The 13635-nt window shown below is 41.7% G+C and overlaps 1 protein-coding gene across 5 annotated transcripts in view; it reads right to left on the bottom strand.

Annotated features, from left to right (window-relative positions):
• Window positions 1-13635, bottom strand: part of LOC306851013 (neural cell adhesion molecule 1-like) — a 104650-nt gene that overhangs the window by 1793 nt on the left and 89222 nt on the right. For 4 of the 5 annotated variants that reach the window (XM_079387025.1, XM_079387026.1, XM_079387027.1 and 1 more), the window contains 3 exons: window positions 12876-13071; window positions 12494-12610; window positions 3181-3777 (listed from right to left, as the gene is read on the bottom strand). In XM_079387025.1, coding sequence (XP_079243151.1) covers window positions 3181-3777; window positions 12494-12610; window positions 12876-13071 — 910 coding nt within the window. The remainder of the gene's footprint in view (window positions 1-3180; window positions 3778-12493; window positions 12611-12875; window positions 13072-13635) is intronic. The other variant, XM_079387029.1, reaches the window with a different exon arrangement.

Raw genomic sequence — 13635 nt, 5'->3', positions numbered from 1 at the left:
TTATGTCATGGTGGGATTTCTGTTGCTGAAAAGCAGTACAGAGAACATTAGGTGGTATATTACATTACAAAAATATGAATAAAAAAAATTAACAGGGGGTGTCTAAATGATGAAGTTAAGTGAGCCGAATGCAATGGACTGGAAGCACTGTATAAGTATGTTTTTACAAAAACATATGCATTGAATAAAATATCAATTCTGAGATTTTAAGAATTAAAGTTCACAGTAAGAACGAGAACTATATACACTGAACAAAAGGCCTATTTCTCTCAAATATTGTTCACAAATCTGTCTAAATCTGTGTTAGTGAGCACTTCTCCTTTGCCGAGATAATCCATCCACCTCACAGGTGTGGCATATCAAGATGCTGATTAGACGGCATGATTATTGCACAGGTGTGCCTTAGGCTGGCCACAATAAAAGGCCACTCTAAAATGTGCCCTTTTATCACACAGCACAATGCCACAGATAGGTTTTGAGGGAGTGTGCAGTTGGCATGCTGACTGCAGGAATGTCCACCAGAGCTGTTGCCCGTGAATTGAATGTTCATTTCTCTACCATAAGCTGTCTCCAAAGGTGTTTCAGAGAATTTGGCAGTACATCCAACCGGCCTCACAACCGCAGACCACGTGTAACTACACCAGCCCAGGACCTCCACATCCAGCATCTTCACCTCCAAGATGGTCTGAGACCAGCCACCCGGACAGCTGCTGCAACAATCGGTTTGCATAACCAAAGAATTTCTGCAAAAACTGTCAGAAACCGTCTCAGGGAAGCTCATCTGCATGCTCATCGTCCTCATTGGGGTCTCGACCTAACTGCAGTTTGTCGTTGTAACCGACTTGAGTGAGCAAATGCTCACATTTGATGGCGTCTGGCACTTTGGAGAGGTGTTCTCTTCACAAATTAATCCTGGTTTTCACTGTACAGGGCAGATGGCAGACAGCGTGTATGGCGTCATGTGGGTGAGCGGTTTGCTGATGTCAACGTTGTGGATCGAGTGGCCCATGGTGGAGGTGGGGTTATGGTATGGGCAGGCGTATGTTATGGACAACGAACGTAGCAACTTCGCACAGCCATTGAAGAGGAGTGGACAACCTGATCAACTCTATGCGAAGGAGATATGTTGCACTGCACAAGAAAAAAGATGGTCACACCAGATACTAAAGTAAAGAGTGTAAAGACCATCAACTCTACCGTGCGACTCCACCGGGCTAGGACACCAGCAAAGGATAAGTATCGCTTTTTATTTGTATTTTATTTTATTTTTTTCCTTTATATGTTTACTATTGAAATGTTGTTGTTGTATGCATTTGTCAATTTTATTTAATTTCTGTATTTTCTTAAATGGGTGTGTATAGAGTATTTACAGAGTGTTAACTTTTAGTTTTAGTTACTTTTTCTTATTTGTAAGTCCCTTTGGATAAAAGCGTCTGCTAAATGACTAAAATTAAAAGTAAAGTAAAGATACTGAATGGTTTTCGGACCCCCCCCGGACCACCCCCAATACAGTAAAACTGCACATTTTAGAGTGGCCTTTTATTGTGGCCAGCCTAAGACACACCTGTGCAATAATCATGCTGTCTAATCAGCATCTTGATATGCCACATCTGTGAGGTGGATGGATTATCTCGGCAAAGGAGAAGTGCTCACTAATACAGATTTAGACAGATTTGTGAACAATATTTGAGAGAAATAGGTCTTTGTGTACATAGAAATAGTCTTAGATCTTCAGCTCATGAAAAATGGGGGCAAAAACAAAAGTGCTGCGTTTATAATTTTGTTCAGTGTAGATATGGATGGATGATAACATTGTGTTGTGTTGTCTGCTTCTTTAAACATCAAGCTCTTTCACTTCAGGTGGATTCTGATTGGCAGTCGGCCAAAATTGTTTTTCAGCTGAAAAAGAAAAAAAAACATTCTGAAAACGACGGTAGGCGATATACTGCTAAACATGATTAACTGGTAGAAATTTGTCAACCGGCAGAGATTTTGGATTATTGTCTCTATTGCGGTTATATGCTCACGTGACACTGCTGTGCTACGTTGTCAAGAAAACTAATATAATACTAATACTAGCCTAAATTAATAAAAAAAAAGCTCTATCTCACTGAAGACAGGTAAACAGTCAGCGATTAATGAAGAATAAGAAACTAATTGCAAGCAAAAAGACAAATAAAACTACTACAGTAGAACAAATAAATAAAAATGCTGCATGCATTGTATAAAATATAACCAAATTAATATAAACACTTCATATTATTCACTGTTTAAATTAAAAATATATATTTCTTCTTATTAAAGCTACAAAAGTGATTTATTCAAGAACAGTGGGATATTTTCTCTCTTTTGTTGTTTGATTAACATGAATGATAGGCAGCAGGAATATTAGACTGCTGTCACTATAAGAGCTGCCCAGATATAATATACTGTCACACATGTGTTTTCTTTCTCAGCTGTTTGCTGTCACTTAAGATTTAAAATACTGTGTTTACAAGGATACTTGCAAAGACAGGTATTTTTGGCACATAGAAATGTGTGTATTTAAACGTTCCGTGGCAAAAATCTGTCCCTCTGACAGCACATACATATAAAATTGAGTTTTCTTTCGCTGCGTTTTAATGGCTTAAAACCACTTGTTTTTAAACCATAATAGTTAAAAACGTGTGGAAATTAAACGGTTTTTTGTCATATTGACACTGGTGCTGGCAATTATGGCATTTCAATGGTATCACAGATTTTGATATCATAAAGACCTTATTTAAAGCAAAAATAACTATACTGTGATTATATATTGTTACCATGAAATAAAATTACTCATATAATGATATAAAATTTTGGCCATATCGCCCACCTCTAATCCCAGTGATATTGTTCCTTTGTGTTTTTATCAATATAGTTGTGTTTTGGACTTCCCTCAATAATTATCATAAGATTATTTACAGTTATAGTTATCTTCATAGTTATTGTCATTGCTGTAAACAGCCCTTTATTCCTATGTTTGGAATGACATGAGGCTGAGTAAATGACTGAATTTTCATTTTTGTCGCAAACTTTAAATGGCTACATCTAAAGAATGCATGCACATTCACTGATTCAGATGACCATATGCAGTGAAATTACAACAAACACACACAAACAAACTGAGAGAACATCTAAAGAGCATCTAGAGATCCATACTCGTCCTGTGCTGGAACAGATGGGCCACTGAAGCCAGCTGTGCCCACAGCATGTGACCCATCCTGCGGGACGTCTGTGTCTGGAGCCAGTGGGAGCTCTCCATCAATCACATGTTCATGATTCACTAAGGGGATCGCGACGCTGCCCTGTGGGCTGATGGGATTTAAAGTGTCATGAGACTCTGGCGACTCTAATTCGTTTTCTGTGCCTTTTGAGTTTATAGCATCTGCTTGGACAACGCTGAGAGGGGAAGGAGGTACTGGGACTGGTTCTTCAGAAGGGACCACTGGAGGAACCTCAGCTTGTGGCTCTGGGGAATCACCCAGGTCTACCAGGAGAGTAACATTAGCCGGGTCGGGAGACGAGGTAGATGAGATGGAGGGTTTGGTGTGAGATTTGGGCGTGCTGCTGTTGGGTGGTGTCATATGGACGGGGTTAAGAGGGTCAGAGGGAGGTGCTGTGATGCTGGAGGAAAGAGTGGTGCTCTCGCTAACAGGGCTGCTCTGGCTAAGGTCAAAGGTGTCAGTGACTGTGTCTGAGTTAGTGGGCACAGAAAGAGGCAAGTCCACCACCGCGGCGGCAGTTTCCGTCACTTGCCTGTGAGAAGAGGGAGAGAACAGAGACACAGACGGGTGATGTCGACACAGAGGGGAGATATTGAGGGAGAGACACCAAATCATTGCAGGTATGTGGTTACAACACATATGCAATACTCATTTGAAACGCAGTATTGCATGTAATACAAGAGTGATGTTACAAATAATGGTCACTAGAGGGAGTACTTGATTTAAAACAAGAAAAATGGTGGGAAAAAACATGTTTACTTTATGGTGGGAGTATGTAGGAAAAATTAGCATGAGGCCAAAGACAACATAAATCAAAATTAAATGTGTTTAAACCCTCAATAAATGTCCTTAGACTTATTGTAAACAATCTGCCTGAACATATAATTCTAAACAATAATTAAAAAATTTATATTAAAGAAATATATTTTTTTCAACTAAATATAGGTCTTAAATGGTGTATGGATGGCCAATAACATCATAGCCCACTTTTTAATGATTTTTTTTTTTCATGGCTTTTTGCTTTTATTTGATAGGACATTGGAGAAGCGACAGAAAAATTAATTGAAAGAGAAGGGGAACAGGACCCTATGTCAGACTCAGAATGTATCATCACATTATGGATGTTATAGCTGCTGTATGTAATATTATATGCTGTATGTATATAAGATGCACTTATTAATAGTTTCGAAATCTATTTTAAATAGGTATGTTGGTCACACTTTATTTTACGTGTCCTTAACTACTATGTACTTACATCAAAAAATAAGTACAATGTACTTATTGTGTTCATAATGTATTGCAAAACACTTTTGCTGCCATTGAGGTGGGATATGGGTAAGGTTAGGAACAGGTTTGGTGGTATGGGTAGGTTTAAGGGTGAGTTTAGGTCTAGGGAATGGGTCAACAGTGTAATTATAAATGTAATTACAGAAATTAATTACAGATGTAAAAACATATAGGTATTTTTAGAAATATAAGTACAATGTAAGAACATATGTACATAATAAGTGCATTGTACCAAATGATTAATTTAAATGGAAGTACATAGTAGTTAAGGCCACCTAATATAAAGTGGGACCGGTACGTTGTTAATTTTTTTTGTCCCTTATGCTTTCCAAGGCTGCATTTATTTGATCAAATACACATTAACAACAATAATATTGTGGACATATTACAATACAAAAAATTAAAATTAAAAACTTTTCAATTTTAATATATTTTAAAATGCAATTTATTGTGATGCAAAACTGAATTTTCAGCAGCCGTTACTCCAATCAGTGTCACGTGATCCTTCAGAAATCATTTTAATATGCTGCTCAAGAAATATTGTGGAAACCATGAAACTTTTTTTCAGGATTCTCTGATGAATGGAAAGTTCAACAGAACCGCATTCATTTGAAAAAGAAACCTTTTTTTAATTTTATGAATTTCTTTACTGTCACTGTAATGTTACTGTTTTGTACAATATTGTTTTGATACATTTAATGCATACTTGCTAAATAAAAGTATTAATGTGCTTTAACTTTTAACTTTTAATTATTTTATTTAACTTTTTTTTGTTTTGGCAAAAGCAAATAGTCCACCTTTACCGAAAACTTCTTTGTGATGATACATTTACACCACTAGGTGTCATTATAAGTTCAAGGAAACGTGTTTGAAAACGAGAGTTATGAATGTAACTGCGGTTCTATGAGTTCTGGATGACCGCCAAAGGCAGTGCTTCACACTGAATGTTATCTCATCGCAGATGCACAGGTCGAGTCTAATACAAACAAAGTCCCTCGTGACCAGGATGACTCGAGGTCCTCCCCTATTTAACCCCGTGATTTCCAGTAGACTGTCCCTATGGAATCTTCTCGCCTTGACTCCAAGTGACAGAAAGCTCTGGCGGTCATCCAGAACTCATAGAACCGCAGTTACATTCGTAACTCTCATTCTATTTCGTTCTTACTGACAACCAGAGGCAGTGCTTCACACTGGATGACTTATAACCACAAGGTCACGAGGAGGTCCTGTTTACCTCTAAAAAGTTGAATGTCCCAACAGGACAGCTGTTTCAAAAGTATCCGATGCAGCCACATTAATCCTGTAGTATTGGGAAAATGTGTTTGTAGATGACCATGTAGCTGCCCTTTTAATGCCGCCCAAGACGTTGAGATGCTTCTTGTTGAATGACATCTCACTCCCGAAGGCAATGTACATCCACTAGAGTTGTAAGCATGGGTGATAGCCTCAACTACCCAATGCGACAATCTTTGGCTTGAGAGGGGCTGACCTCTTTTCGGCCCCCCAAAACAGAGAAAAAGTTGGTCTGATTGCCGAAAATCTTTTGTGGCCCTGATGTAGCCACGGAGAGCCCTTACTGGGCACAAAAGTCTGCATTCACTTCCTCCTTGTGCATCCAACCCTGGAGGATTAAATACTGCCAGCTCAATAGCCTGATTTCTAAACAGGGCAGAGAGCCTCTTGGGGAGAAATGCTAGGGTTGGCCACAACGTCACTACTGAATCATCAGCATTCAAGCGCATGCAAGTTGTGTTAACTGATAACGCGTGTAACTCACTCACTCGTTTAGCCGAAGTAATGGCCAAGAAAAAAGCTGTCTTCAATGAGAGCCACTTCAAGTCACTGTGCTCCAGAGGTTCGAACGGAGGTAATGTAAGATAATTCAGGACAAGGCTCAGGTCCCATGAGGGTACCCGAATGGACTGAGGGGGGCGCAGTCGATGCGCACCTCTAAGGAATTGAGTAACCAAGGCATGAGATCCCAATGGCTGACCATCTATTCGTACATGATGTGCTGAATTGCCGCCACAGAGACCCTTAAGGTAGAAGCTGCCCGATTCTCTTCCAGAAAAGATTGGAAAAAACGTAACACCAAGGGGACAGGACATACCTCTGGGGACACTCTTTGCTCCCTACACCAATTAGAGAAGAACTTCCACCTATATGCATAAGCACTCCTGGTGGAAGGCGCTCTAGAGTTCATTATGGTGTTCTGTACATCTTGATCACAGATTCTCAAAAGTGGTTCTGACCCTTCAGAGGCCAAACACAGAGCTGTAGGCGTTCTGGATTTGGGTGCCAAATCTGACCTCCCGACTGGTGGAGGAGATCTCTCCTCCTGGGAAGGCTCCAGGGCTCCCCTTCTAAGAGCCTGTACATCACTGGAAACCAGGGTCTCCCTGGCCAGTTTGGCGCTACTAGCAGTAGCCTGTGGTGTCCCTGAAGGACTCTGTGAACAGTTGCCAAGATCAATGGTACAGGGGGAAAGGCATACAGTAACTGATCTGGCCAGTTGTGGGCTATAGCATCCTGCCCCAGAGGACTGGATTCCTCTGCTACTGAAAACTAGAGGGGGCACTGAGTTGATGCTGCCGAGGCAAAGAGGTCCACTTTTGCTCTGCCAAAGCGCTGCCATATCATCTCCACCACCTCTGGGTTGAGTCTCAACTCCCCCGACGGAGGTCTGTGGCGTGACAAGAAGTCTGCCACCACATTTGTCACTCCTGGGATATGCATTGCTCTGATACTCGCCAACCGAGGGAAGGCCCAGGTCAACAGCTCCTGTGATACTTGAAGAGACTGGCTGGATCTTGTGCCCCCTTGATGGTTGATGTGATAAATCACTGATGTATTGTCTGACCTGACAAGAACATGTCTGCCTTCCAAATTCAGCGTAAAGTGCTTCAGTGCCAGTAGCACTGCTCGTAGTTCCAGGGTATTTATATTCTCCCCTTTTTGCCAGGAATCCCATTTACCTCTGACCACTCTGTGTTGCCAGACTGCTCACCAGCCGGTAAAAGAAGCATCGGTCTGGACTACCTCCCGCCGAGAGGGAATCCTGTCCAGAGCAACCCCTTTGGTCAGATATGACCTCCTCCTCTATGGTTTCAGTGTGAGAAGGCCTTGCTGTGTAATTCTGATCAACTTGTTACTGTGCCCACTGGGATTCAGATGAAAACTGTTCACCCATCTCTGGAAGGGACGAAGCGAAAGGAGGCCCAACGGTATGACCGCAGCTGCTGCTGCCAGCATACCCATGAGTCTGAGGAAATACCTGAATGGTAGCCTGGCCTGCGTTTGAAACCGCTGGAGGAGCAGCAGAATACTGTCCACCCGCTGTTCTGATGGCGAAGCTATCATCAATTGTGAGTCCAGGATAACACCTATGAACTTCACCGACTGAGTTGGGGTTAACCTGTTAACGTTCACCAGAGCGACCTCGCACTGAACGATCTTTGTTTGCATGTGTCATTGTTTTCTAATAGAATAAATGAAACGGGACAAAGTTAATCTTGTCAAACTATATATCATTCTGAGGGTCTAAGCCTCAAGCATCGACGACAGATCGCTGTTTTTCGATGGAAAGCTTATAAGGAATGAGTGGCACAAATTTGCTACATTTGTGTAAGCAGTACACATCCAAACACGCAGAATAAAAAAGCAGTACGTACCTTTATCATTGTAATAACGAGCCACAAACGCGTCCACTGCTGAAATCCCAGTTTAGTTAGAGAGGTAAGGGTCCACAGAACAACATACCAGCGAGCACTTTTAGTCCAGCGAAACAGTAACGTTGTAATAAGGATGAATATTCCTTTGTTTACGTTTCATTTCTTCAGAGAGTTATTGTTCGCGTCCGTTATGGAATAAATTACGCTCAAAAACAGCGTCTTGGTGGTAAAAAAACAAAACGATGTTACAGCATACGGTTTTACAAAAATAATGAGACCGTCTACGGAAAAAAAAGTCTCAGAAAAGCGGAATATAGATTATTTGAATTTGGCGCTCCCTCCTGCGAGCTCTGACGCGGGCTATGACGCTTCTGTCATCTGAGCGGGGCGTAACTTAGCGATCTGCTTTATCCATAAAAAACTGTTTTTTTTTTTCTTCTACATTTTTTATATGTGTGTGTGTGTATTGTGTGGGGAATGTGGCCGTGTCTGCATGATTATAATACGTATGGACGCACATCAGCGTGTTTATTAGCGACTCTATGACGGCTATCATTGTGATTCATTGATCAGCTATTATTGATTATATGGCCCATCTGTTTGATTATAATCTGAATGGAAGCACATCAGCGTGTGTTTACTGACTCTATGACCATGTCTGGCAATATCACTTCACGTCTGGCAGGGATATTTATCATTGTAATAACGAATAACGAAGAATACTTCAGTATACATACTATATACAAAGCATTTTTTTTCTATTTTTTTTTCCTTTTTATTACTCAAATAATTATTTTTGTATTTTTTAGTGCTCAAATAAATCTGTCTATTATTTTATAATTGAAAAACTATGCAGGAACATGTATAATGACTAAAATAGCTTGTATAATTCTGCAATCCATTTGGTGGTTATTTTTCCTCAAACAGGGGGGAGGGGGGGACTATAAATAGTTTCAGAAAAGATTGCAGGAATCTCATTTTTCATGGTATCTTCTTCAAATTTGAAATATGAACTCATGAGACCAGTGGCTTTCGATCCATTACTTTTCTGGATTGCTCCAGGACTTATTTCATGTATTTGTATATGAAATAAAAAAAACATTCAGTGTGGAAAAATATTTTTCAAGGCACGTCAGTGCCTATAACTTTTTATCTTTTTGAGCATTATCAACTCTGGATGATAGATAGTAAAGCCCAGAGTCTCTTCTTTCCAAAGATACCTAATTTGTTTGTGTAAGCACACTTTGTCACAAACTGTTACCATTTTAATTTAGGTAGGTTATTTTCACCTGCGAGGCCACAAATGGCAGTGAAGGTTAACAGGTTAACTGGCTCTTGCTGAAATTCACAGCCAGGCCCAGCGGGCAATATGGGAGAGCAGCTGTGTGATTTCCACCACTGCTTGCTCCTGAGAGGGAGAGCAAAGAATCCAGTCGTCCAGGTATGGAAGTACCTGAAGCCCCTTGGCCTGTATTGGAGCCAACGCCGCTGCCATACACCTGGTGAAGACTCGTGGGGATAGAGAAAGACAGAACGGAAGCACTCGGAACTGATAGACTTGATCCTGAAATGCAAAGCGGAGGAATTGCCTGTGCTGTGGAGTAATTGGAACATGGAAGTAAGCATCCTTTAAGTCTATTGTGGTAAACCAGTGCTGTTGCCTGACCGTCTGGAGAACATCGGTCACGCGCAACATGCGAAATGGTAATCTCTTCAGAAACTTGTTGAGGGAGCGAAGGTCCAGTATAGGCCTTACCCCTCCGTCTTTTTTTGGAATTATGAAGTATATTGAGTAGAACCCACCGAGCCGTTCTGACCTCTTTACTGGTTCGATAGCCCCCTTCTCTAGGAGAACTTTTATTTCTTGCCTTAAGGAATTTGCGTTGTTGGAATCTAAAACTGTGGTCGCCTTGATCCCATTGAAAGTGGGAGGTCGCCGTCGGAACTGCAGCTTGTACCCTTGAGTTAAAGTTGCTATAACCCATGGGTCTGAGGTTGTTGTTTCCCAGTAACTTAGCTGCTGATGAGAAAAACATCCGACGGCCGGCCACAGACCTCCAGGTCCTGCGTCCCTGGCCTTTTGCATTCCTGGGGGGCTGCTGGGCAGGCGCTCTGCCCCTTGCGGCCTGAAATGATTGCTGTCCCCGTCCTCGTGGCCGCTGAACAGATCGTTCTACTCTATGAGACTGCTCCATATGCTGAGGCTAGCTCCTACGAATATCAGCTGGGATAACAGAGCGCGGCATTTCACAGCCCATAGGGGGCTGTCTACACTGTAAGCGAGATGGTGTAACTCTCCTCAGGTCTGCCAACTGCTGTTTGGTCTGATTTGCCTGGACACTGCGTTCTAGTGTCTGTTGTGCAGCTGGGCCAAAGAGCTGTCCGGGGACTACCGGAAGGTCCGTCAGCATTTTCTTACAGGCCTCAGACAGGGGTGATTGGGCGAGCCAGACTTGTCGGCGTGCCTATGTGAGCGTTGACATAAGCCTGGCCAATTCTCTTGTCATGAATGCTATTGACTGTAATGTAGCATCACTTAAGTCCTGGGTTGGTGTATCGCTCCCTTAAGACTGAAGAGACTGGGACAATGCCAACACAAGATGAGAGAGAGAATTGCCAATGCGACCCATACGCGACGCCGTGTTATATGCCTGTATGAGAAGATCATCTGTAATCCGACATTGAGGCCGAGGGCAATGGACATTAGGCCTCAAGACCTCTTCTGGAGAGAGAACAAAAGAGGCGATAATTGGATCAACCTTAGGCATTTTGCCCAGGCCAAAAGTGTCTGCATCTTGCATCGCAGCCAAAGCTCTGCCTGCACTAGTGTGGTGCGTAAGTGATTTTGGGTTAGCCCAACACTTCTGCAATTCATCAATATAATCTTTTGATGGTGGAATGGTAAGAAGAGTAGGTTGAGCCGAACCTCTAAAAAAAGCACTAGTAGAGGTTGCTACTGCCGGGGCTGTATCAAGACCTAGACGAGCCAATGCAGCCCGAAGAGCTCGCTTCACCACTTCCTGCTCTGACTGTGACAAACACGAGAGTCTTTAATCCAACTTGGAGCATGGGATGCACAGGAAACGCATCACAGGCAGGGAAGACACTTCATCGACCGACAAAACTAACTGAAAGGACTGGGGCTTATAAAACACAGGATAACGAGGGAACTAAGGAGACACACCTGGGATCAAATTAACAATTAACATGAGGGAGAAACTGGGTCACAGAACACATGGGGAGCAAAAACACCACAAAAACAGGTCCAAGATCCTGACAGAGATACTTTTTCCATCTTAGCCCAGATGAAATTTCTGTAAGCCGAGCGAAAACACTGTGACCGTCTCCAGATATATATATTATTATACAATATATACTTATTATAATATATATATATATATATATATATATATATATATATATATATATATATATATATATATATATATATGTATATATACACATATACACATATATATATATATATATATATATAGTATGCAATAACAAAGTCTACATGCACCCAACAGTATCAACTACTATTAGCCGCTAGATACACACGGATACCGCACGTAACAGAGCGCACCCACTCTTAATGCGGTCTTGTACAGCTGTGAGATACTACAATACCCTCTGGCAGCGCCACAGAGCGAAAACACTCTATCTAGCTACCAAACAATGCCGGGAAAAACGAAAACGAACCCCGAGCATAAATATAACAACTCACCACACTGTATCCTCAATGAAATCGACTGAATCCGATGCAGCCTCTGGAGGATGCGCAGTCGCGAAACACCAACAGCTGATCTGTTGCGAAGCTGAAAAACGGATTCCAAGTGTCTTCCTTTAATATTCTCCGAGCTGTAATACATGCACGCTAGAAGATTATAGGGACAGTCTGCAGAAAGTCACAGGGTTAAATGGGGGGGGGGGGGCCCCGAGTCATCCTGGTCACGAGGGACTTTGTTTGTATTAGACTCGACCTGTGCATCTGTGATGAGATAACATTCAGTGTGAAGCACTGTCTCTGGCGGTCAGTAAGAACGAAATAGAACAGTTTATATTTTTCACAACTCCTTTTGGTGCCACTAGCTGTGCAGAAATTACACACTGCAGCTTTAAATGCATTGCAAAATGCAGTTTCATGTTGTGTTGAAGTTTAAAAATAGAAGACAGATAGTGGAGGTGGATTCAAATGGTAGGAAACACTGATTTAATGGCACCGCAGATGTTCTGTGATTATGTGATTAAGTGATCAAGCACAGCACTATCACATAACACTGAGCTTACTCTGGTTCGGTCAGCGGCGTGGTCTCATTGGGCTCAGGATGGCCTTCTGCGTCGTGATTGGCTGTGACCTCTTCCTCTGTCCTCACTTCTACAATGGGCTCTTTAGACACATCTTGACTGCATGCAGAGAGAAAGCACACACATCTGCTTATTATACAGCAATGAGTAGAGTTTGATGAGGTCACTACAGTCGTGGCATAAGAGAAGCTCTTGTTTCTTTCACAGAGGTTGGATGGCTTTAATAGAACAGCTTATGACTGAAAATATTCATGCTTAACATTCATTTGCTGCACAATGCAGGGCCCTTGACTGCTCTCGATGTGTGATATGGGCTTATTTGAGTCGATTATATATATAGTGCAAGAGCATTGTGGATACTCACACAAAGGCAGCTTTGCCTGTCTCTATGTCTTTGCCCTTGGTGCCTTGCCCGGGTTTACCGCAGATGCACATGAGGATGCCACACTTATTGAGGAAGCAGCAGGTGGCGTCCACGATCAGCAAGAGCAGCACACACACCAGTATAAGAATACCAACAATTACTCCAGTGTTCAGGCCTGTCCCGTCTTCCATGGAGTCTTGAGGAGAAACAGGAGAGATGCAGACAAAGCGACAGAGCAGGAGGATCATCAGCCCACAAATTACATACAATGTAACAGTCAAGCAAGCATGAGCTATTTTCAGATCATAAGACTAGCAGGATTCAGCAAAGCAAAGACAATAGGTGAAGGCAACAGGGCAAAGCTAACAACTCCACCTTTAGATATAATTGTGCACTCAATGAATACATACCCATGTTTGGACTTAAAGTGATAGTTCATCCAATAATGAAAAGTTTTCATCATTTACACACCCTCATGTCGTTCCAAACTGTTGAACTAAGTTTCTTAAACTGACACAAAAAAATATATTCTGAAGAATGTTTACAACCAAACAGTTTGGTTCCCATTGAGTTCCAATGTATTCAACAGTCAATGGGAACCGAAACTGTTACCAACATTCTTCAAAATATCTTCTTTGTATCAGCATAAAACGACACGAGGGTGACTAAATGATGATACAGTCTTGGTCTTCATCTTTCCAACCTTTATGTTTATTGTTGACCACCAGTATTTTTAAAAAAATAATAAATAAAATACTTA

Source organism: Barbus barbus, assembly GCF_936440315.1.
Source record: "Barbus barbus genome assembly, chromosome: 31".
NCBI lineage: Eukaryota > Metazoa > Chordata > Actinopteri > Cypriniformes > Cyprinidae > Barbus > Barbus barbus.
The sequence above is the reverse complement of the archived record's forward strand: the minus strand, read 5'-3'. Positions and strand labels throughout refer to the sequence as shown.